The 23357-nt window shown below is 35.8% G+C and overlaps 1 protein-coding gene across 5 annotated transcripts in view; it reads left to right on the forward strand.

Annotated features, from left to right (window-relative positions):
• Ddx46 (DEAD-box helicase 46) overlaps positions 1–23357 on the forward strand; it is a 63015-nt gene that overhangs the window by 25333 nt on the left and 14325 nt on the right. For 3 of the 5 annotated variants that reach the window (XM_058586640.1, XM_058586641.1, XM_058586642.1), the window contains 7 exons: positions 5832–5996; positions 6508–6670; positions 15698–15891; positions 16940–17077; positions 17345–17494; positions 21156–21332; positions 22770–22988. In XM_058586640.1, the coding sequence (XP_058442623.1) occupies positions 5832–5996; positions 6508–6670; positions 15698–15891; positions 16940–17077; positions 17345–17494; positions 21156–21332; positions 22770–22988 (1206 nt within the window). The remainder of the gene's footprint in view (positions 1–5831; positions 5997–6507; positions 6671–15697; positions 15892–16939; positions 17078–17344; positions 17495–21155; positions 21333–22769; positions 22989–23357) is intronic. The other 2 variants (XM_046468024.2, XM_046468025.2) reach the window with 1 other exon arrangement.

Consider the following 23357-nt stretch of genomic DNA (forward strand, 5'->3'; position numbering starts at 1 on the left):
AAATTTATAAAGACTTTTTTTTTTTTTTTGGTGGATCCAAGGCCTTGTACATGGTAGTCAAATACTCTAGCACTGTGCTATACTCCCAGCCTTGGAATCACATTTTGAAAGGTAGTAGAAATTTTTCTTAAAAAGAATAGCAATGTGTCAATGTGCTCTAATAAAAAATTTGTAATCTCAGACTGCAGTAACAGAAATGTCACCATTATGTTGTTTGTAGGTACTATGCACTAAAAAGAGCATACTATATTTTTCTCCTACCAACTTATTCCTTTTCAATGGTTGGAAAAATATATTAAAGTTATCTTAAATGTAAACATTTTATTTTCCACAAATTTTCTTAAATTCTTAGCAAAAGCAAACATGCCACTTAAGATCTCCTCTTAAAAATCTACTTACATTCTTTTCTCTAAAACATGCCACACCCTTAAAGCCAATAGATGAACTGGAAAACTTGTGGGGTTTTTTTATTTTTGTTTTTGTTTTTGTCTGTTGTATTATACTAGAGATAGAACTGAGGGGCACTTTACCACTGAAATATACCCCCAGCCCTTTTAATTTTTTATTTTGAGACAGTGTTGTAAAATTGCTAAGGCTAGCCTTGAATTTGCAGTTTTCCTGCTTCAGTCTCTAGTAGCTCAGTCTATGGGCATAAGTCACTGTGCCTGCCTAACCAAGAAACTAAAGAGAATCCAAGAAAATACTCCTGCTTGGGAGACTGAGGCAGGAGGTTCACCAGTTCAAACCCAGCCTCAGCAACTTAGCGAGGGCCTAAGCAACTCAGTGAGACCCTGTCTCTTAAAAAAGGGCTAGGGATGTGACTCAGGATAAGCGCCCTTGGGTTCTATCTCTGGTACCAAAAAAAGGAAAATATTCTTCGTGGGGCACAGTGGCACATTCCTGTAATCTCAACCTCTGGGGAAGCTAAGGCAGGAGTATTCCAATAAGATAAGCCTCAGTAGCTTTGTGGGACCCTCAGCAACTTAAGGAGACCTTATCAATATCACCTTTGCTGTTTTGAAAACATCCTATTACTTTCTATCTCCTTTCACACTCATAGGCTAAAATTAAATGAGTCCTACCTCTTATAGACAATTGTTATAAAGATCCTTTAAAAGTTTAACCCATTCTGTTCTATGCTTAGACAGTGTACAATATCTTTCTTTATTCTCCAGAAAATCATTTACTATTAGAAGGTTAACAGCTTAATTACTTATCTGCATAATTATCTCAACTATAACTCTTAAACCACAAAAATGATCCCTGTGATTTTTATTTATTTATTTATTTATTTTTTTGGTGCTGGGGATTGAGCCCAGGGTCTTGTGCATGTGATGCAAGCACTCTTCCAACTGAGTTATATCCCCAGCCCTCCCTGTGATGTTAATATGTATTTTGGAGCCAGGTGTCATGGTGCATGTCTATAATTCCAATAATTTGGGAGGCTGAGGCAGAAGGATTGCAAGTTGGAGGCCAGCCTAAGCAACTTAGTTAGATCCTGTCTCAAAAAAAAAAAGGGCTGAAGATGTGGCTCAGTGGTTAAGTACTCCAGGGTTTAATTCCCAATACCAAAAAAAAAAAAAAAAACACACAAAACAAAAAACCCAATATATATTTTGGAAAAAATTTACCTTGATAGAGATCCAGAAAGTCAAAGATCAAATATTTTCTCTAATATGCATTAGCTAGTTCAAAATAAAGGGGGAAAGAACAAAAAACCTTTGCGGGGAGGGGGTTCTATTAAAATAGAAGAAAGATCAGATCAGTGAAGTAGAGGAAGGGAATTGAGGGAGAGGGAGGAGGGACAGGATAAGGGAAGAACAATGGAAGTGAATCTAACCTAACTTTCCTATGTACATATTTTTATTTCCTATATACATATTTTTCTCTTTGTCTATTTTTTTAAAAAATATATTTTTTAGTTGTAGGTGGACATAATACCTTTATTTTATTTTTATGTGATGCTGAGGACTGAACCCAGTGTCTCACGTGCTCTAGGCAAGCACTCTGCCACTAAGCCACAGCCTTAGCAGTTTATCAAGGCCCTGGGAAACCTGGTGAGACCCTGTCTCAAAATAAAAAATAAAGCACCTTTGGGCTGGGGATGTGGCTCAAGGGGTAGCGAGCTCGCCTGGCATGCGTTTGGCCCGGGTTCAATCCTCAGCACCACATACAAACAAAGATGTTGTGTCTCCCGAAAACTAAAAAATAAATAGTGAAAAATTCTCTCTCTCCCTCTCCTCTCTTTAAAAATAAATAAATAAATAAATAAATAAATAAAGCACCCTGAGTTTAATCCCAAGTTCCCTTGCCAAAAAAGATAATATTAGTATTTATAGCTAGTTGCCTGCGTATTTCCTTTTATTGAGTTCTGTAATACTTCATGTATCTGAAAGTTATTGTCTTGTGTTTTTTAATTTTACCTTGAAGACTTCCTTATGCATTTCTTCCAAAGCAGATCTAGTGGTCATGAACTTTCTCAGCTTTTGTTTATTTGAAAGTGTTTTAATGTTTGTTTGTTTTTTTTTTTTTTTGTCCTGCCTTCTCTCTTCCAGAGTTTTCTGGTGAGAAGTCTACTGATAGTTTGTTGAAGTTTACTTGTATATGACAGGCTGCTTCTTGTTGCTTTCAAGATTTTCTGTCTTGTCAGAAAGTTTGATTGTGATAAATCTTCGTATGAGTCTTTCTGAGTTCCTTTTACTTAGACTTCAGTTAGCTTCTTGAATGTTTAAAGTCATGTTTTTCATTAAATTTGGGAAGTTTTTGTTTTTTAATTTATTTTTTGTAGTACTAGGGATTTAACCCTGGGGCATTCTACTACCTTGCTACATTTCCAATCTCACTTCTCTTTGACATATGGTCTTGCTGAGTTGCCCAGACTGTTCTCCAACTTGTTATCCTCCTGCCTCAGCCTCCTGAGTTGTTACCATTATAGGTAATCACTACTGTGCTTGGCAAATTTAGGAAGATTTCAGGCATTATTTTTCAAAATTTTTTCTGCCTTTCTCTCTTGTTTCTCCTTTTGGGACACCCATAATAGATATATTGTTCTGCTTGATAGTATCTCATGGGTTCCTTATGTTTCCTTTTTCTTTAACCTTTTTACTTTCTGCTCCTCAGATCTAATACTTTCCATTACCCTATCTTCAAGTTTATTGATACATTCTTCTGCATTCAAAGACTAGTAAATTTTTCATTTCTTGTACTTTATAGCTTCTTTTTTTTAGGTTCTGTCTCATTTTTGATATTTGCATTTTGTTAATGAGTTGTTTTCTTGATTTTTCTCTATATCTTCCTGAAGCTTTTTTTTCTCCTATGTGTGAGTATGTGTATGTGATATTGGGGACTGAACTGAAGGGTGTTCTGTGACTGAGCTACATCCCCAGTCCTTTTAAAGTTTTATTTTGAGAAATAGTCTTGATCTTGATGATAAGTTGCTCTGGCTGGCCTTCAACTTGAGATATTCCTGCCTCTACCTTTGAGTCACTGGGATTATAGGAATACATTACTATGAGTAGCTCCTATAGTTGTTTTTGTTGTTGTTGTTTGTTTATCTCCAACACAGTTGTTTTAAAGCATTTGTCTAGTAGATCTGCCACCAGGTCATTTCCATGGACAGTTTCTGTTGATTAATTTTTTTTCCTTTGAGTGGTCCATAATTTCCTGTTTGTATGTCTTGCAAGATTTTGTTGAGAACTGGTCATTTGAAACTAATAATGTGGTAACTCTGGGAATTAAGATTTTTTCCCCCCTTCTTAGAGTTTACTTTTGTTGTTGTTGTTATTTTTATTGTTAAAGGCTGTATTTGTGCCAAGGGTTAGATTGAGGCATAAACTTAATGTCTTCTTATTTATTTTCTGAACCTGTAGCTTTTCCTGAGTATGTGTGAGAATTTTCTTATTTTCCCTGTGTATTTGGTTGTTTTTGAATGTCCTAGTCTTTTTATTAATTTTTTTTTCTTTTTTTTGCCATAAAGTCTCATTATGTTGACCAGGCTAGTCTCAGATTCTTAGGCTTAAGTGGAACTCCAGTTCCAATTCCAGCTTCCTGAATAGCTGTTTTGTTTTTTTTTTCCTAATGTCCTAATATTAAATATTTGGGTACCAAAGGGGAAAAGGAAAGGAGGACAACAAAAGGAAGGAAAAGTGGGTACTGAGCTTTAAATTGCCTGGAAGTCACTTGAACTATAGGGAGAGGATCTCACAGTAAATTGGGGGGATGGGTGCAACAACAATAGACACTTTCTCTTTATTTATACATTAGTGATGTGAAGTAGCAGTCAGAGCACAGATCCTTGATATTTGGAACACAAGGTCCTTCTTGGCAACTCTAAACTTCCAAAGCTACATGCAGTCAGCTCTAGGAACAGCTCTAGGACCTCTCCTGCAATAGGGCAGGGGGCACAAAATATTGACTTCTACTGTGTTTAAAACTGAAGTTATTTATAATTTACATCCAAAGATTTCCCCTGGAAGTTGTAAGCTTTCAGACCTCAAAAAAATCAGTACAGGGCTGAGACCTCAAAAAAATCAGTACAGTGGTAGAGTGCTTGCCTAGCACATGTGAGGCACTGGGTTTGATTCTCCAGTGCCACATTAAAAAAAAAAAAAAAAGTTGTGTCCATGTACAATTATATAATATTAAAAACAACAACAACAGTACAGTCACATCAGACAGATTCTACCATTGGAGTAGTTGTCAAAAGAGAGACGGGTTGTGGCTAAGTGTTAGAGTGCGTACCTAGCACATGCAAGGCCCTGGGTTCGATCCTCGGCACCGCATAAAAATAAATAATAAATAAAGTAAAGGTATTGTGTCCAACTACAACTAAAAAATAAATATTAAAAAAAGAGAGACAGAAATATTTATACCTGGTACTTCCACTCTGCCATCTTCTCAGGTTTCTCCTACTCTGTGTATGTATGTTTGGAAGTGAAGGTTGAACTCAGGGGTACTTTACCACTAAGCTACATCCCCAGTTCTTTCAGGTTTTTTGTTTTTTTGTTTTTTTTTCCTTTTAATTTTGAGACAGGGTTTTACTAAGTTGCTGAGGCTGGCCTCAAACTTAAGATCCTTTGCCTCCCCAGTCTCTGAAATTACAGGGGTATGCCACCGTGCATGGCTTTTTGTGTGTTTTTATTATTTTATATTCCTAGCACTTAGAACAATGTCTGGCATTAAGTGCTCAGTAAAAATAAGTTAAATAAATGAAGGAAAACAGTGATAGTTATAGGTATTACTTGCATCCTAGATATAGTTTGAAGATGAGACTACTGAATTTATTAATGGATTTTGGTGAGATGAGTGACAGAGAAGGATTTGTCAAAGATCCATCTAGACTTTTGGCCTAAGTGTGTAGAATTTTTATTTCTTGAGATAGTTCAATGGAGAGCAGCAAATTGGGGAATAAAGTGAATTGTCATATTCTAAGGTTATAAGTTTAAAAGTTGTTAAAATACTTTTTTAAAAGTAACTGAATGGGGCTGGAGTTGTGGCTTAGTGGTAGAGCACTTGCCTAGCATGTGTGAAGCCCTGGGTTTAATTCTTAGCACCACATATGAATAAATGAATAAAAAATAAAAGTACATCAACATCTAAAAATATATATATATTTAAAAAAAAAGTAACTGAGGGCTGGGGCTATGGCTTAGTGGGTAGAGTGCTTGCCTTGCATGCACAAGGCCCTGGGTTCGATCACCAGCACCAAAAATAAATAAATAAATAAAAGTAACTGAAAAACATTTGTTCTCAAAAGTTTCTTCTACTTAACTTTAACATTGCATAAGCTTTGGAGTCTTTTATATTTACCATATTTATTTGTGTTTTCTCAGGTCATGCGCATTGTGGATAATGTCCGTCCTGATCGACAGACGGTTATGTTTTCAGCTACTTTCCCCAGAGCTATGGAAGCTTTGGCTCGTAGAATCTTGAGTAAACCCATTGAAGTACAGGTTGGAGGCAGGAGTGTGGTTTGCTCAGATGTGGAGCAACAAGTGGTGGGTATTGTTGTTAGGAAATCCCTAGTTTCCTTGATATGTAGGCAGGTTGTGTGATCTTTTTGGGATCAGTGTTTGTGAGGTGGATAGATAATTTCTAAAATTAAGTGGTCTGCATTCATTGTAGGCTTCAGTATTTTACCAGGTGTATTTGACTGTGTTGTTATGTGGAAGTGACTATTTAAAATACTCTTTTTGGTTTCTTTCATCAGAGGTGGGGTAGATAGAAATGTAACACACCTGTCTTAGAATCTTTGATTACTTATGAAGTTAAGAGATGAGCAAACAGATGATTGCTTGCTCATATTTGCAAAATTTTTATTCCCTAAAGATTTATAATTTTTTTAAGTTACTTGCTTTTCAATTAAAGTCAGCATTTTCCTAGCCCTTCCTTAAAATATAGAATTATCTTGAATTATTTTGTATTCACCACACACTAGATGAGTATTTCTGTCCAAAGGTTGTGTTTGCATTTTTAGTCCAATAACTTGGTGTAATTTGGTGTTTTCAGATTGTGATTGAAGAAGAAAAGAAATTCTTGAAGTTACTTGAGCTTCTAGGCCATTATCAAGAATCAGGATCTGTCATTATATTTGTGGATAAGCAGGAACATGCTGATGGTCTATTAAAGGATTTAATGAGAGCATCTTACCCTTGCATGTCTCTTCATGGAGGTAATGTTTAAGCTCCGTGGTATAATCCGAATGATAATATTTGCTTTGTTCTCTGTAATTTAGATGTGTTTTATATTATTTATCTCAGTTTTTACTGAGATAAATAATATAAAAGTTAATGAGACAGGCATACATTGGATTTTTGTGTAACTTTAGATATAACTTCAGCATTTTTATGTATATATGGGGCTTAGAACACATGTGAAACAGGTACAGTTTGAATTACCCTCATCAAGCAGGTATTCTGGCTGTCTGGCTTTGTACTGCACTACTTTGGAATTTAGAGGCAACGCTCTTTAATTTTCTTATAATTCTGCAATTTGGGCAGAATTTGACATATACATCTACTCTGTGTTTCATGCTTTGTAGCTTATTCGGAGTTTGAGTAGGGTGGCTCAGTGGGGCTTATGATCTACTTTCAATTTGCCTCACTTATGTGGCTGGCAAGTTGGCACTGGCTCTTGACTAGGACATCAGTCAAGCTATTGGCCAGGGATTCTTGTGGGCTATTAGGTTTTTTAAAGCCTAAGACAAGAAGCAGAATCTGGCATGCCAATAGGGACAGTCCTGGGAATTAACAGAGTTTTTATTTCTTTTATGTACTATAGGTCAAAATAGTCCCAAGACTGGTCCAGATTTAGCGGGATGGAGGTATAGACTCCACCTCTTAACAAGAGAGTATCTTACCACATGCAGAAGATAATGTGGGACAGGAGATACTTTTTGTTGTCATCTTTGGAATATACAGTCTACCATACCTGGCTTCATGTGGGATGAAATTAAATGGGCTTGTATTCCTTTAACTTTGTAAAAGCATTTGTTTTATTTGCTATGCTGGGGATTGAACCCATAACCTTATGTACACTAGCCAAGGACTCTGCCTCTGAGATACATCACTAACAGGGTTAGGTTAGTTACCTTCTTACCTCCTCCTCCTCCTCCTTTTTTTTTTTTTTGGTACTGGGGATTGAACCCAGAGATATTTAACCACTGATCCACATCTCCAACCACCCCCCACCTTTTTAAATAGTTGTAGATGGACAGCATGCCTTTATTTTATTCATTTATGTGGTGCTAAGGATTGAACCCAGTGCCTCACACATGCTAGGCAAGTGCTCTGCCACAGAGCTACAGCCCCAGCACCCCCAGCCCTTTTTTATATTTTATTTAGAGCCAGGGTCTCTCTGAATTGCTTAGTGCCTCAGGTTTGCTTTGAACTTTTGATCCTTCTGCCTCAGCCTCCTGAGCTGCTGGGATTATAGCATGTACCACTGTGCCTGGCTGGTTAGTCAACTTTTAATGTTTTAAAATGAGTTATATTTTCCTTTTTTAAAAAAAAAATATGGTAAATATACATTAAACAAATTTTCCTTTTTTAACCATTTTATTGATTGATTGATTGATAGATATGATCCAGGGGCACTTAACCACTTAGCCATATCCTTAGCCTTATTTTTTTTAATGTATTTTGTTTTACACAATACCTTTATTTTATTTTTATGTGGTGCTGAGGATCGAACCCAGTGCCTCACACGTGCAAGGTGTGCGCTCTATCACTGAGCCACAACTCCAGCCTCCTTATTTTTTACATTTTATTTAGAGGTAGTGTCTTGCTAAGTTGTTTAGGGCCTTGCTAAATTGCTGAGGCTGGCTTTGAATGTGTAATCTTCTGGCCTCAGCCTCCTGAGTCATGGGATTACAGGCATGTGCCACCATGCCTGGCTCAGATTTCCATTTTAAGGCTAAATAATATGCCATTATTTTTATATACCACATTTTCTTTATTTACCTGTTGATGGAGACCTGGGTATCCTTTTGGCTATTATGTATGATTGACTGAATGTGGTGTACAGGTATCTTGTGTAATGTCTTCAGTTACTTTGGATGAATGCCTTGGAATGGAATTGGTATGGTAATTCTGTTTAAGTTTCTGAGGAACTATCAAATTGATTTCCACAGTGGCTGTACCATTTGATATTCCCACCAGCAATGCACTGGGGTTCCAATCTCTCTCTGTCTTGGTTAATACTTGCTGTTTTCCTTTTTGTTTTTGTTTTTGTTTGTTTTGATAATAGCCATACTAGTGGGTGTTATATCAAATCTCATGACTCTGATTTGTATTTCTCTAATAAGATGTTAAGCATCTTTTTAATGTCATTATTGGCTATTTGTATTTCTTATTTGGAGAAATGTATGTTTGAGCCCTTTATCCAGTTTTTAACTGGCTTGTTTTGGTTTTTGCTATAGGGTTTCTATGTTCTGTATGATAATGTGTTATCAGCTATATGATTTGCAGATGTTTTCTTCCATTCTGTGAATTTCTTCTCTTTAGATAGGGTCTCTTGAGTACCAAAGTTTTACATTTAGAATCTCAGTTTATTTTCTTTTTGTGTCTGTGCATTTGTTGTCATATCAAGGAAATCATTGCCAATCATTGCCAAATCCAAGATTATGAAAATTTTATCCTTCTAAAAGTTTTATAGTTTATTAGCTCACGTGTTTAGAACTTGGTGGGGTTTTTTTGTCCTTTTTTTTTTTTTTTTTAAATCAACCCAGCCTGGTCTTGAACCCACTGCAGCCTCCCGAATGACTGGGAGGGACTACAAGTGTAGTGTGTGTCACTATCACCCAACTTGATACATTTTTATTTAATTTTTATATATGATGTAAGATAGGGTTCAAGCTTTTGCATCTGGCCTCCTTTACCATTAATTAATTAATTGACTGTATATGTGAGGATTCTCTTCTGGGCCTTGTTTATCTCCATTGGTTTATGTCTGTTGTATGCCAAAGTCTGTCTTTATAATTTGACTTTTTTTGCTTTTAGTATTTTTAAAGAGCATTTCTAGGTTCATAACGAAGTTGAGCAGAACTTTGGGTTGAGAACTTAGGTTTCTCACATACCTTTAGCCCCTCCCCCAAACTTCTTCACTGTTAAAATCCTTGCATCAGAATGGTACCATTGTTAAAAATCAACAAACCTACATTGACACATCATCACTGACATACAAAGTCCATAGTTTATACTAGGGTTCACTGTTGGTGGTGTACTTTCTATGGATTTTGACAAATTTATATTGATTTTTGTCCATCATGCAAGATAGTTTTCAGTGTTCTAAAAATCCTTCATCACACTCTTCCCCTTAACATTGGCAATTATTAATCTATTCACTTTCTCTAGAAAGCATTGCATTTACTTTTTAAATTAATCTCAAATCACTAGTATAACTAATACTGATACATATAACTTTTATTTTTGCCATATTGGCCTCATTATCTTAAAAATGTTTTTGTTGCTATTTGCTGCAAAGCTTCTAGTCCAGAACTTTAGTAATTCTATACATTTGAAACATGGGCTCAGGTTTCTTACCTGTGATAATTTCTTTCTGCTGTTTGTTATTCTGTATATCTTAATTTAAAAAAAAAAATTAGTTGTAGATGTACACAATGCCTTTATTTAATGTATTTAATTATTTTTTTGTTACCAGGGATTGAACTCAGGGGCACTTGGCCATTGAGCCACATCCCTGGCCCTATTTTGTGTTTTATTTAGAGACAGAGTCTCACTGAGTTGCTTAGCACCTCACCATTTCTGAGTCTGGCTTTGAATTCATGATCTTCCTGTCTAAGCCTCCCCAGCTTCTGGGATTACAGGCATGTGTCACTGCGCCCGGCTAAAGTATTTATTTTATATGGTGCTAAGGATCGAACCCAGTGCCTTATATGTGCCAGACAAGCGCTCTACCACTGATCTATAACCCCAGTCCTGTAGTTCTTAATTTTAAATGTTTTGTTTAAAACTGGTTTGTCCGTGTATGTTTGAGAAGTGTGGGTATTGATGTGTCTGACATGCATGGTTTTTTGTTGTTGTTGTTGTTTTGTTTTTTTAATTTTTAGTTGTAGTTGGACACAATACCTTTATTTTATTTATTTATTTTTATGTCGTGCTGAGGTTTGAACCCAGGTTCTTGCACATGCTAGACAAGCACAGTACCACTGAGCCACAACCCCAGCCCCTGAAATGTGTGTTAATTATTGTTTTTACCTTTGTAGAAGAAATAAATGCAAACAGCAAAACATATGGTCCATTCTTGCTAGAGTTATTAGAATTGCTAAAAATATTTATGTCTTTGGAATGTGACTAAACAAGAGGATATATTGAATATGTTCATTTATGAGGATGCACACTATGGTATATTTATTCTTTGAAGATCGATCTGCATAAATGGCCAGTCTTGTTGACAAAACTAGCATTTAATGACTTGATAGCTCTTTATGTTTACTCTGTATATAGTGAGGGGGAAACTCAGAGATATAAGACTGTCTTCTACAGAGCTGCCTGTAGCTGCTCAGGTCTGGAGGGGATAGGGTAAGTGGTGGGAGATAATAGGAGTGTGAATTGTGTGTTCTACCCACTGTTAGCACTCAACCTAAGAAAAATTTCTCAGTACAACAGTCAAAACATTTCATGATTGCTTGATTTTTTTTCATTAAGAGATTTGCCAGGACAAGACAATTGCGGTTTATGAACAAAATACATGAAGAACATGTTGTTCTTAATACTATGTTTTTTTACTTATCACATGCCAACATTCACTTAAGGTGGATTAAAGAATGAAAGAAGAGATCTGAAAATATTTTGATTAAACCATGACTGAAAATTCTATTTTGTCAGTCATCCATTTCTTCCATTTTTGCATTAATATTGAATAATTAAAATTTTTCTTGAAAACATCCTTGGAGTAATATGGTGAACTAAATTTGGAAAGCATTCCAGTGGTTTCTGCTTCCTCATAATTATGGTGTAAAAGAACAAAGACTTTCTGGAGGACAAAATGCTTCTTTGAGGTCTTTGACATGCACTATTAGTATTGATTTTTCTTAATTTTTTATTTGTTTTAATTATACATGACAGTAAAATAGCACTTATATACTTTGATATATCATACATAGATGGGATATAATTTCTCATTTTTCTGAGTATACATATTGTAGAATCACATTGATCATACAGTCACATACATACATAAAGTAATGTCTGTTTTATTCTATTATCTTTCTTATCTCCACATCCCCTACCTTCCCCTCCTTTCACTTCCCTCTACCTAATCTGAGGTAACGCTATTCTTTTTTTTTTTTTTTGCATTACAATTTTTCATATCTCTATTTGTATATAAGGTATGTTGATACCCAATTCAAGTCTTCATACATGTACTTTGTATAATGATGACCATCACATTCCACCATCCTTGTTAATCCCCTTTCCCTTTCCTTTCCCTCCCACTCCTCTTCCCTATCTAGAATTAATCTAATCCTCCCATGCTCTCCCTCTTATATCAGAAAAACTTATGTAAGAAAATCCATTCCAAAGTATTGATTTTTTTGTTTGTTTTTTGCAAATAACAGAAAATATTAACTCAATTGCCTTAAATTGTGAGGAAATTTTATTGTTTCACACAATGCGAAATCTCAAGGCAAAGTGATTCCAGATTTACATTTTGAATCCCAGTTTACTTTTTCCTTTTGTATCTGTGCATTTGTTGTCATATCAAAGAAATCATTGCCAAATCCAAGGGTATGAAAATTTTATCCCTTGTTTTTCTTCTAAAAGTTTTATAGTTTTAGCTCGAATGTTTACAACTTGAAGATTTTTTTTTGTTTTTTTGTTTTTTGTCCTTTTTTCCCTTGTTTTGAGGTCAGCTCAAGTTGGTCTTCCAGCAGAAAGGCTGTGCAAATGCAGTCATCAACTTCCAGAGAAAACAAGTTTAAAGAGAGAGACTATTTCTGTATGTGTATGTCACATATATACACCCTGCCCCCATCCCCCTTTTTTTCTTTTCATAGTATTAGGGATTGAACCTAGGGCAGTCTACCATGGAGCTACATCCCCACCCCTTTTTTATTTTGAGACAGGGTTTGCTAAGTTGCCCAGGCTGGTCTCAAACTTGCAATCCTCCTGCCTTAGCCTCCCAAGTTGCACAAGCCACCATACCTAGCTCTCCTAATTTTTAATTACCAAAATTTTCAAACATAGAAAATCTGAAAAAGAATTATATAGTGAACACCCTTATTTATAGTAGATTCTACAAGTAACATACGTGTGTGTGTGTAAACACACACAGCCTTGTGTATTCTAGTCAAGCTCTCTACCACTGAGCCCATGCCTCTAGCCTTACAGTTAACATTTTTTAAAGAAATTTCTTTCTGTATCTTTAGCTATCCATTCATTTTTTTTTAAAGAGAGAGAGAGAGAATTTTAATATTTATTTTTTTTAGTTTTTGGCGGACACAACATCTTTGTATGTGGTGCTGAGGGTTGAACCTGGGCCGCACGCATGCCAGGCGAGCACGCTACCGCTTGAGCCACATCCCCAGCCCCTCCGTTCATTTTTATTAATAAAATTCATCAGATTTTATTAATTTGTAGCATCAGTTCAGCAATTCTACTTCAATGTCATTAACACTAGTTCAAAATTGTTTTTAAATTTAAAACTATATGGGCTGCAGTTGTGACTCAGTAGTAGAGTACTTGCCTAGCACATGTGAGGCACTGGGTTCGATCCTTAGCGCCACACAAAAAAATAAACAAAGTTATTGTGTCCCATCTACAACTAAAAAAAAAAACAAAACTGTATTTGAACTATAGTGAAATGTATGCATCTTAAGTATACCATTTAATGAATTCTCACATATGCACATAATTTGTTAAACTCAAGCCCTATTTAGATATAATCTCAGTGGGCTTGGGTGGCTCAGGTGTAGAGCACTTGCCTAGCATGTGTGAGGCACTTGGTTGAATTCTCAGCAACACATAAAAATAAAATAAATGAAGGTGCATCAACAACTAAAAATGTGTGTGTGTGTGTGTGTGTGTGTATCTGGGCCTTGTGGCACATGCCTGTAATCCCCGTGGCTCTGGAGGCTGAGACAGGAAGATTAGGAGTTCAAAACCAGCCTCAGCAAAAGCGAGGTGCTAAGTAACTCAGTGAGACCCTGTCTCTAAATAAAATTTAAAATCGGGCTGGGGATATGACTCAGTAGTTGAGTGCCCCTGAGTTCAATCCCCAGTACAGAAAAAAAAGAAAAAGATATAAAACCTCATATATTTTCCTGTCAATCCCTGTTCCTACCCCAAGAGCCAACCACTTCAAACATTTTTTTTCCACATAGATTAGTTTTATTTGTTTTAGAATTTCAGACAAATGGAACCATATAGGATGTACTGTTACTTTTTAAGAGGTTACATATGTTTTTTGAGATTTGTCCATGTTGTTGAATGTATCAGTTCTTTATTGCTGAATAATGTTCTAGTCATTTCTTTGGGACACCTAGGCTGTTCCCAGGATTTCGTCTACTTAACCACTGCATAGAATACACCATAATCAGTATATAGAACTTTCCATTACCCCACAAAACTCTCTCATCTTGTCCCTGTAAAGGTAAAGATAATTAGAAAGGCACCCCCTACCCTGGTTTGTAACATCTGGCAAACTTTTGGCCTTTTTTGCTCTCTTTTCTGTGGGTTTTGTTTGCTGTGCTGGGGGCACTGCTGCTTTCTTACAAGAATTTTTGTAAGTGATATCAGCACATAACCTTTTTACAGTTGGCTTTTTTTTTATTATTATTATTCAACATAATAACTGAGATTCACCTAAGTTGTTGCCTAGCTTGTTTTATTTACTGTCGTATTTGTTTATTTTGTATTCATTTATATGGCTGTGTCACTTCTTATTCATCCATTTAAGAACATTTGATTATTTCTAGATTTTAAAATTAAATGAGGGCTGGGGATGTGGCTCAAATGGTAGCACACTTGCCTAGCATGTGTGAAGCACTAGGTTCGATTCTCAGCACCACATAAAAATAAAATATATTGTGTCCACCTAAAAAAAACAAAAAAAAAAAAACTAAAAAATTAAAAAAAATAAATGAGCTGCTGTTAAATATTCAAGTAAAGGTTTTTATGTGAATGTAGATGGGTCATATGGTAAATGTATCTGTGAATGGTTTACTTCATGTATATTTTGTTCATCTAACTTCTAGAATCTGCATTTATGTCATATCTAATTTGGGAAATTTATGGCTTGTTATTTCTTTAATTTTTTTCCTACCCTCTCTCCTTTTTTGTGACTCCAGCTTTGTGTATGTTTTACCTTTTAAAGTTATCTCATATGTGATTTATTCAGTCTTTTTTAGCTTCCCTCTCTTTGTAATTCAGATTGTATAATTTTTGTATCATTTTTTTCTTTATCTTTTTCTTCATCATTTTTAACCTTCAGTTAAGTCCCTCTGATGAGGATTTGTTGTTGTTGTTATTTTATGGTGCTAGGAATCAAGCCCAGGACCTCATGCATGATGCATGATAGGCAGGTTCTTTACTGCAAAGCTGTAACCCCAGCTCTTATCCAGTGAATTTTTTTTTTTTTAATTCAGTTGTATTTTGTGTACATGTGTGGTATTGGGTATTGAACCAAGGGCCTCATGCATGTATTTTGTTAGTCCTAAACTTTCCAGTGGTTTCTTTTCTACATTTTCTTGTGGTTTTTTTTTTGTTTGTTTGTTTTGTTTTAGATTTTCAATACATTTATTATAAGCATTAAAAAATCCTTGATCATAGTTATTATAGGTGCTTGAAAAAATCTTTATTAAATATAACATCTGTGTTATTTTGATGTCAGTCTCTAATGATTATTTTCTGTTGATTTTGTTTCAGGTTTTTCTGTTTATATGCCTAGTAATTTTTGTTTTTACACAAAACTTTGTGAATAACACATTGTAAATATTCTGAATTCTCTTATGTTCTGAAGTTCCCACCCCACTGCACCCCTACAGCCTCCCAAATTGTAGGGATTATAGGCAGGCACAACCACACCCAACTCACCATTGAATTGCTGTAGTCTTTTATTTTTATAGTGTAGATGTTGTAGGTGTGGATTTGTTTTTCCTCCACATTTAGATTCTTTCTCTGTCAAAGGGAATGGGAAATTTAATTTGAACATGTTTTATAGTTTTTCTCTTTACTTGCAGGTATTGATCAATATGACAGAGACAGTATTATAAATGACTTTAAGAATGGGACCTGCAAACTTCTTGTGGCCACCTCTGTTGCTGCCCGAGGTCTAGATGTGAAACATTTGATTCTTGTAGTAAATTACAGCTGCCCCAATCATTATGAGGATTATGTGCACAGAGCAGGACGGACTGGAAGAGCAGGCAATAAAGTAAAAAGAATTTTTAAATACTTGATTTCCTTTATGTTACAATATAGGTGCTTCTTTAGTGTTTTAAGGAGTAGCTAATAGGAGTTATAGGGACAATTTGAAAAACCCTTGATTATCAGAGTTATGTGGAATGGATGATGTTAATCATTCACACACACACCCCCCTAAGTCTTATTGAAAGGATGTGCTATCTAGATATTGTTTAACAGTTGTGTCTCCTTTTAGATTTTTCGCCCCTTTTTTTTTTTTTAACATGAGATCATAAAATAGACCTACCCACATACACATCACACATAGATATATATGTTCACAACCCCCCGCCCCTTTTTTTTTTAACTGGGCTAGGGATCAAATCCAATGCCTTCTGCATGTCAGGCACGTGCTCTGCCATGGAGCTACATCTCCATCCAGCCTTTTAAATTTTATTTTAATAGTATTTGGAGACAGCGTCTTGCTAAGTTGCTGAGGCTAGCTTCAAACATGCTGTCTTTCTGCCTCAGCCTTTCTAGTTGCTGGGCTTACCAGAGTATGCTGCTGTGCCTATCCTGTTTTATTAGTCTTAAAGAAATATACAGAATGCTATATCCTAGGAAGTTAATATGTGTTAAAGTGATATAGCAGGTAGTAAAAAGAAGATGATATTAAGCATAAAAGAGAAAAATTAATGAAATTAATACGGTAATGCAATTGTGTATTTGTGTCAAGTTTCATTTTTTTTTTTTTAATTACAAAGAAATTAGATATTTTCTTGTTTTATGTATCTTTTTTGAGGTGGGGAGTGTTGAGCCTGGGACCTTGCACATTTTACGCAAGTATTCTACCACTGAACCACATGCCAGGCTGCTTATTTTATTTTTAAATGTTGAAATTACATATTTTCCTTTGAACTATTTAAGAATTTAATAGGACTCTTTTGTGGCCATTAAAGTTCTTTAGTGTTGGTGTCAGTCTCAAGAGGATTTATTAGGTGGATCATATTTAATTTACTTTTGATCTAAGTAGGATTTGTCTTATTAATATCTAATAATTTTACTTCATCATTTTTTAGGGATATGCCTATACTTTTATCACAGAAGATCAAGCTCGCTATGCTGGTGACATAATTAAAGCTCTTGAATTGTCAGGGACTGCAGTGCCTCCTGATCTAGAGAAACTTTGGAGTGATTTCAAAGATCAACAGAAAGCTGTGAGCTTTTTAACTTGTGTTTCTCTTATGCAAATCATAATGTGAATACTTGATACTTGGACATCTTGATGGACTGTTTTGATTTATTTCTTTAAAGAGGAAAAAGTAAAAACAGTTCTCTTTCTTTGCTTGAATTTAATGTTTTATAAAGTTCTGTAGAGTTCTTCATTTTTCTTACAGACTAGGTGAAGCATTTCTGTTAAATTTGCAGGTACCATTTTTGGAAAATATTTAAAATCTCTAATTTTTAAAATTTTTCTTTGAAAGGAAGGAAAAATAATTAAAAAGAGTAGTGGGTTCTCTGGTAAGGGATTCAAATTTGATGAAACCGAACAAGCTTTGGCTAACGAGAGGAAGAAATTACAAAAAGCAGCTCTTGGTCTGCAAGATTCAGATGATGAGGATGCTGCAGTTGATGTAAGTATATTCTAAGTTTCACTAACATCAATTGAAGTAATTATCCCTTCTATGCTAAAGGGCTGACCATAGGCTTGTTGAGGGAACCAGTCCCTAGAAACCTTGGCATGTACCCTCCCAATATTATTTTCTCTTTGTGTATTTTTATTTACTTATTTTTCCCTTCTCAACAACAGTTTGTAGAAATATTTTCATTTTAGAAGTTTACTTATATTATTCTTGATGAATTCATAACATTATATGGATATTTCAGAATTGAATGAATTAAACACCTGTTTTTGAATGTATGGATTATTTTCATGTATTCACTATTTGGAATAGAGCTATTATAAACTATATTTCATTGTTCGTTCTTGTACATTTAACTTTTGCACACCCACTAGATTACCTCTTGAGGATTAGTTAATACTAATTGCTAAGCTGTTAACTTAGTCTTAAACATTGTCAGATGGTCCTCCAGCAAGGGAGTATCAGTTTGTACTCATTGTATTGGTATGAAAGAATGCCTGGCTCCCGTACATTTAAAAATATTGTATTACTATTGTTTTTTGTTGTTGTTACTGCTGCTATGTTGATATCGGGTCTCTTTCCTTGGGCTCATGTGATCCTTCTTCCTTGCCTCCTCAATAGCTGGGACTACAGGTCCATGCTACTGCACCCAGCTATCAATGTTTTTTATTCTTTTTAAATTGAGTAATTATCAAATAGCTTTATTAATAGTAATACTCAGAATTTATTGAGTGCTACTAAGTAGCACATGCTGTGCCAAGTGCTTTACCAGGGATGTTTCATTACTTCCTCACAGTTGGCATATAAGGTACATACTCAAAATATTTGCCATTTTATAATCGAGTAGACTGAGGCTTAGAAAAAAATAATAACCTTTTCAGGTTTACACAGCTAGTATTATTCTTATTAAAGCCTATATTCTTAGCAGGTTAAGGTTTTCAGAGTGTGGTTTTACAGCATTAGAAAAGAATTATTACCATTATAATTTTGGAAAATCTGTCTAGTATATACAAATAATGCACTTCCAAGGATATGAAAAATTCTTTTTTTTTTTTTCCTTTTTCCTTTTTGAGTACCAGGGATTGAACTTGGGGCACTTGACCACTGAGCCTCATCCCTAGCCCTATTTTGTATTTTATTAAGGGTCTCACTGAGTTGCTTAGCCTCGCTAAATTGCTGAGGCTGGCTCTGAACTCTCGATCCTCCTGCCTCTGCCTCTGCCTCTGCCTCCCTCGCTGCTGGGATTACAGGCATGCGCCACCACACCCAACCTGAAAAATTCTTAAGGAAGACCATTTAACTTTGGTTAAGCTAGAACATTTCCAGTACATTGATCATACCACAGTTTGTTTGTTTTTAAATTAGATTAAACCTTATCTTGCTTATGGGAATTAGGAATTCAATTTCATCTTTGCATTGAGGAAATGGAGGCTCTGTAAAAGTATTTGGGTAATCCCAGTGGCTTGGAAGGCTGAGGCAGGAGAATCGAAGGTTCTAAGCAAGCTCTAGCAAAAGGGAGGCACTAAGCAACTCAGTGAAATCCTGTCTCTAAATAAAATATAAAATAGGGCTGGGGTTGTGGCTCAGTGGCCAGGTGCCCCTGAGCTCAAACCTCAGCACCAAAAAAAGAAGGTATTTTATCCAGATCTACCCAGGGAAGTAAGCCTAACCAGGACCAGAGCTCAGCTCTCCCATTATCCCAAGGTCATTTCTTTTTAGTTTACCTACTATCTCAAAATTCAAAAAAATCCATTTTTAATTACCTATTATTGTGTAAGAAACCAATACAAAACTTAGCGGGTTAAAATAATAAGCAGTTATTATCTCATAGTTCCTGACAGGCAGGAATGGGTGTCTAGCCAACTACTTCTGGCTTGGACTTTCATGGGTTGCAGCCAGGTGGTTGGCCCAGTCCCCTGATGGTTTGACTGAGGCTTCTATGATGGCTCACTCACTTTGATATTTACAGGGTGCCTTTGTTCTCTTCTCTGTCTGTGTGTCCTCAGGCAGCTGGCTTCCTCCATAGAGAATGATCCAAGAAAGAGAAGAGGAAGCTTTAGTGCCTTTTATGACTAGTGTTTGAAGCTACACACTGTCACTTCCATTTTCTTCTATTAGAAGTCACTGAGTTCATCTCACACTCAAGGGGAGGCTTTACTTCTTAAATAATTTGTAGCTGTATTTTCAGACCATCTCTTATTACTTTTTTATATTACTTTTAACAGTTTTAAACATTTTGTGATTAAATATTTGATTGTTTCTTTGGTCATTATAGTAATATAGAACTTAAGAGAAAAAAAGTGAGTAAAGCCCAAAATAAAATCATTCCTATTGATAAAGGACCATCCACATTCTCCATTCCTGATTTAACATATTTGTTTAGATTTTTATATCATACATGCTGTTTAATTTAAAACAGCTTCTAAGCCAAATGTTAGGTTTAAAACTGGCTGATTATTAAAATTTTTGCATAGATAATGAAAAGCTGTTGACTATTTCAGTAAAAGGGCTTTCTAAATTAACCTTATATATCTTTAACCTCAGAGAAACTTTTCTCTGCATTTGAGATTGAGAAGATAAAGCCTTATTAATCTAACGTGGATTTATGAGGGAATTTGTGTTTCTAATCAGTGCCATCAGTCATTGTTGGGCAAAAGGCAGGCTTTTAAAAGAAGTGCAATAGCCAAGCATTATGGCTGGTGCCTGTAGTCCCAGCAATTCAGGACTCCTAGGCATGTGGATCACTTGAGCCCATGAGTTGTAGCCCAGGCTGGACAACGACCCTGTCTCAAAGAGAAAAGAAAGTGCACTACATGAGGGCTCATGTGAGTTCTGGAGCGCTGAGGCCTTCAGCACTGCTCTTAACCTTTATGGGGAAAACAGTCTTTATTTCTTTTCTTCATTGATTCAGAAGAATAAAGCAGTAAGCCCTTTTTTCTGATTGTGTTATCCAGTTTTTAAAGCAAACCCAATTGCATTTTAGGTGTTAGGACTGGAAACCTTGCTCTGAGAATTATTGACTATATTTTTACTTGTCTTCTGGATATGAGTTATAGCACTTCTTCTAGCCTCTTTGCATTATAATTTGTCCTTAAGGTCTAAACCCTGGAATAACTCAGCTGCATCATAAGGACTATTTTGTATTGGCAGCACATGTTTCCTCATTAACTAGACTAAATGTTTTCTGGACTGCTTAGAAGTCTGATTAAATGGTTCATGCAGCATTCTCTCTCTCTCTCTCTCTCTCTCTCTCTCTCTCTCTCTCTCTTTCTTTTTTTGGGGGTAGGGGAGAGGGTGGTGCTAGGGATTGAACCCTGGACCTTGTGCATGCGAGGCAAGCACTTTACCAACTGAGCTATATCCCCAGCCCTTGTATCTCTTCTTGCTTGCTTGCTTACTTACTGTATGTCTCTCTTTCACGATAGACAACAGATTATTGAAGTGAAATGTATCCCTTTAATAAATAGCTGCACAAGGCCATGGGTTCAATCCCCCAGCAACACCCTCACCCCCCACATAGATATATATATATATACACACAAATGTCTGATTTTATCTTTTTGGTGGAACAGTTTCTCGCTCATTTTGTAGAAATTAAATTGGCATTTCTAATCTAGTTTTTACTAATCCTTCCTGTATTTCCTTGGTCTAGATTGATGAACAAATTGAAAGCATGTTTAATTCAAAGAAGAGAGTAAAGGATATGGCTGCTCCTGGAACATCTAGTGTTCCTGCTCCGACTGCAGGAAATGCTGAGAAATTAGAAATTGCTAAGAGATTGGCTCTTAGAATCAATGCTCAGAAGAATTTGGGCATCGAGTCTCAGGTATTAAGTAATTTGTTCCAAGTCTCAGTACTTTTGATTTAGATGCTTTTCAGGAATTATGCTGAGCATAAGTGAAATTGAGTTTGTGAGAATACAGGGTTCTTTGATAATTGCATTTGGATGATGTTGCTAGTCTGATTAACTGAGCGACTTCATGCCTCTTCTGGAGTACCTGTTAGCCATAGATCGTTTTTGTAGAGCAGATGAGCATGTTCTAAAAAATCCAAAATTCAGGATTGAGAATGTTCAATGGTAAACACTTACTTAGCATTGCTCAAAGCCCTGAGTTAAATCACTAGCACTTTAAGAACAAAATGCTCTAAGATCTGAAACTTTTTGATCACCAACCTAATGTCCAAGAAGGTTTGGATTTTGTAGCATTTGGGATATCAAATTTTCCTATTAACTATGTCTACCTTAAAGTCTGTGGATATGCTGAAATCCAGATAAAACTCTGAAATCTAAAATACTTCTTGTCCCAAGCATTTCATATAAGGGATATTCAGCCTGTACTAGATTTTGATTGGTCTTCCCCAAATCCAAGGCAGTTCTGTCTTTCTTTCTTTTTTTTTTCTTTTTTTAAGAGGGAGAGAGAGAATTTTTAATATTTATTTTTTAGTTTTCGGTGGACACAACATCTTTGTTTTGTATGTGGTGCTGAGGATCAAACCCGGGCCGCACACATGCCAGGCGAGCGCGCTACCACTTGAGCCACATCCCCAGCCCAGTTTGTCTTTCTTAATCTGTTATTGACTGAATCTTTTTTGGGCTGACAAATATTCCCTGAATAAGTAAGCATTGGGTTATGACTCAAACTAACATGTATTTAAATTGTGGAGAAATGTGTTCTTAAAATATTTAATGTGGCATCTTTTTCTTGGAAGCATTTAAGTTTTAATTAGAGTAATTTTTCATAGCATTCCCAAAGAATGGCTTATTAATTTCAACAGTATTTTGAAGATATTGTGTAAGTCATTTATTGTAATTTATTGAATGTTTTTTGGGTCAGTGGGAACGGAGAAACTCAGTGATGTTTTTAGAAATACTGCATTGTATCTGCTCTCAAGAGTTAATGATCCACAGAATGTCTGAGATGGTAATAGAGAATTGACTGTTTCTTCGTTTTCTCATCAATGATAAGGGAAATACATTAAACTATTAGTTATATATAGTGCTAAATTAAGCATATGAATGGGACAGTAATTAGAAAGTGGTTTTTTTTTTTTTTTTTTTGGTTGGGGGGATAGTGCTGGGATCAAACCCAGGGCCTTACACATGGTAGGCAAGCATTCGACCACTTAGCTATAATCCCAGCCCTCAAAAGATGATATTTTTCTATTTAAACAGAATTAATGACTTTTCGGAGAATAATTTGTGGTGAGTTCTCTGGTTTTGTCTGTCCTCATTTGAGATTTGACTGTAGATCTTCTTTAACTACAGGATGTGATGCAACAAGCCACCAATGCAATCCTCAGAGGTGGCACCATTCTGGCTCCCACTGTGTCTGCAAAAACCATTGCAGAGCAACTTGCTGAAAAGATCAATGCCAAGCTCAATTATGTGCCTTTAGAAAAACAAGAAGAGGAGAGACAGGATGGTGGACAGAATGAGTCTTTTAAGAGATATGAGGAAGAATTGGAGATCAATGACTTCCCACAGGCAAGTAATAGGTCTAAATATTTTTTTTAATTTTCTTTTAAGTTATTGATGGGCCTTTTATTTATTTATATGCGGTGTTCAGAATCAAACTCAGTGCCTCAGCATGCTAGGTTCCACCACTGAACCACAACCCCAGCCCTAAACATTTTTTTATATCGTGAAGTAGAAACTCTTTGCTTCTTTAAGAACAGAAATCCTTCCTTAAAATGCATGAACAACTGGGCCTGGTGACTCATAGCTATAACTCCAGTGGTTTGGGAGGCTGAGTGAAGAGGACAGTTATTCAAAGTCAGCCTTAGCAACTCAGTCTTAAAGTTAAAAAAATTAAATAAAAAGGGCTGGGAATGTAGTTCATTGTCAAGGGTCCCT

This window comes from Marmota monax, unplaced genomic scaffold (genome assembly GCF_021218885.2).
Source record: "Marmota monax isolate L192 unplaced genomic scaffold, Marmota_monax_Labrador192_F-V1.1 WCK01_AAM20220418_F8-fsc00196, whole genome shotgun sequence".
Classification (NCBI taxonomy): Eukaryota; Metazoa; Chordata; class Mammalia; order Rodentia; family Sciuridae; genus Marmota; species Marmota monax.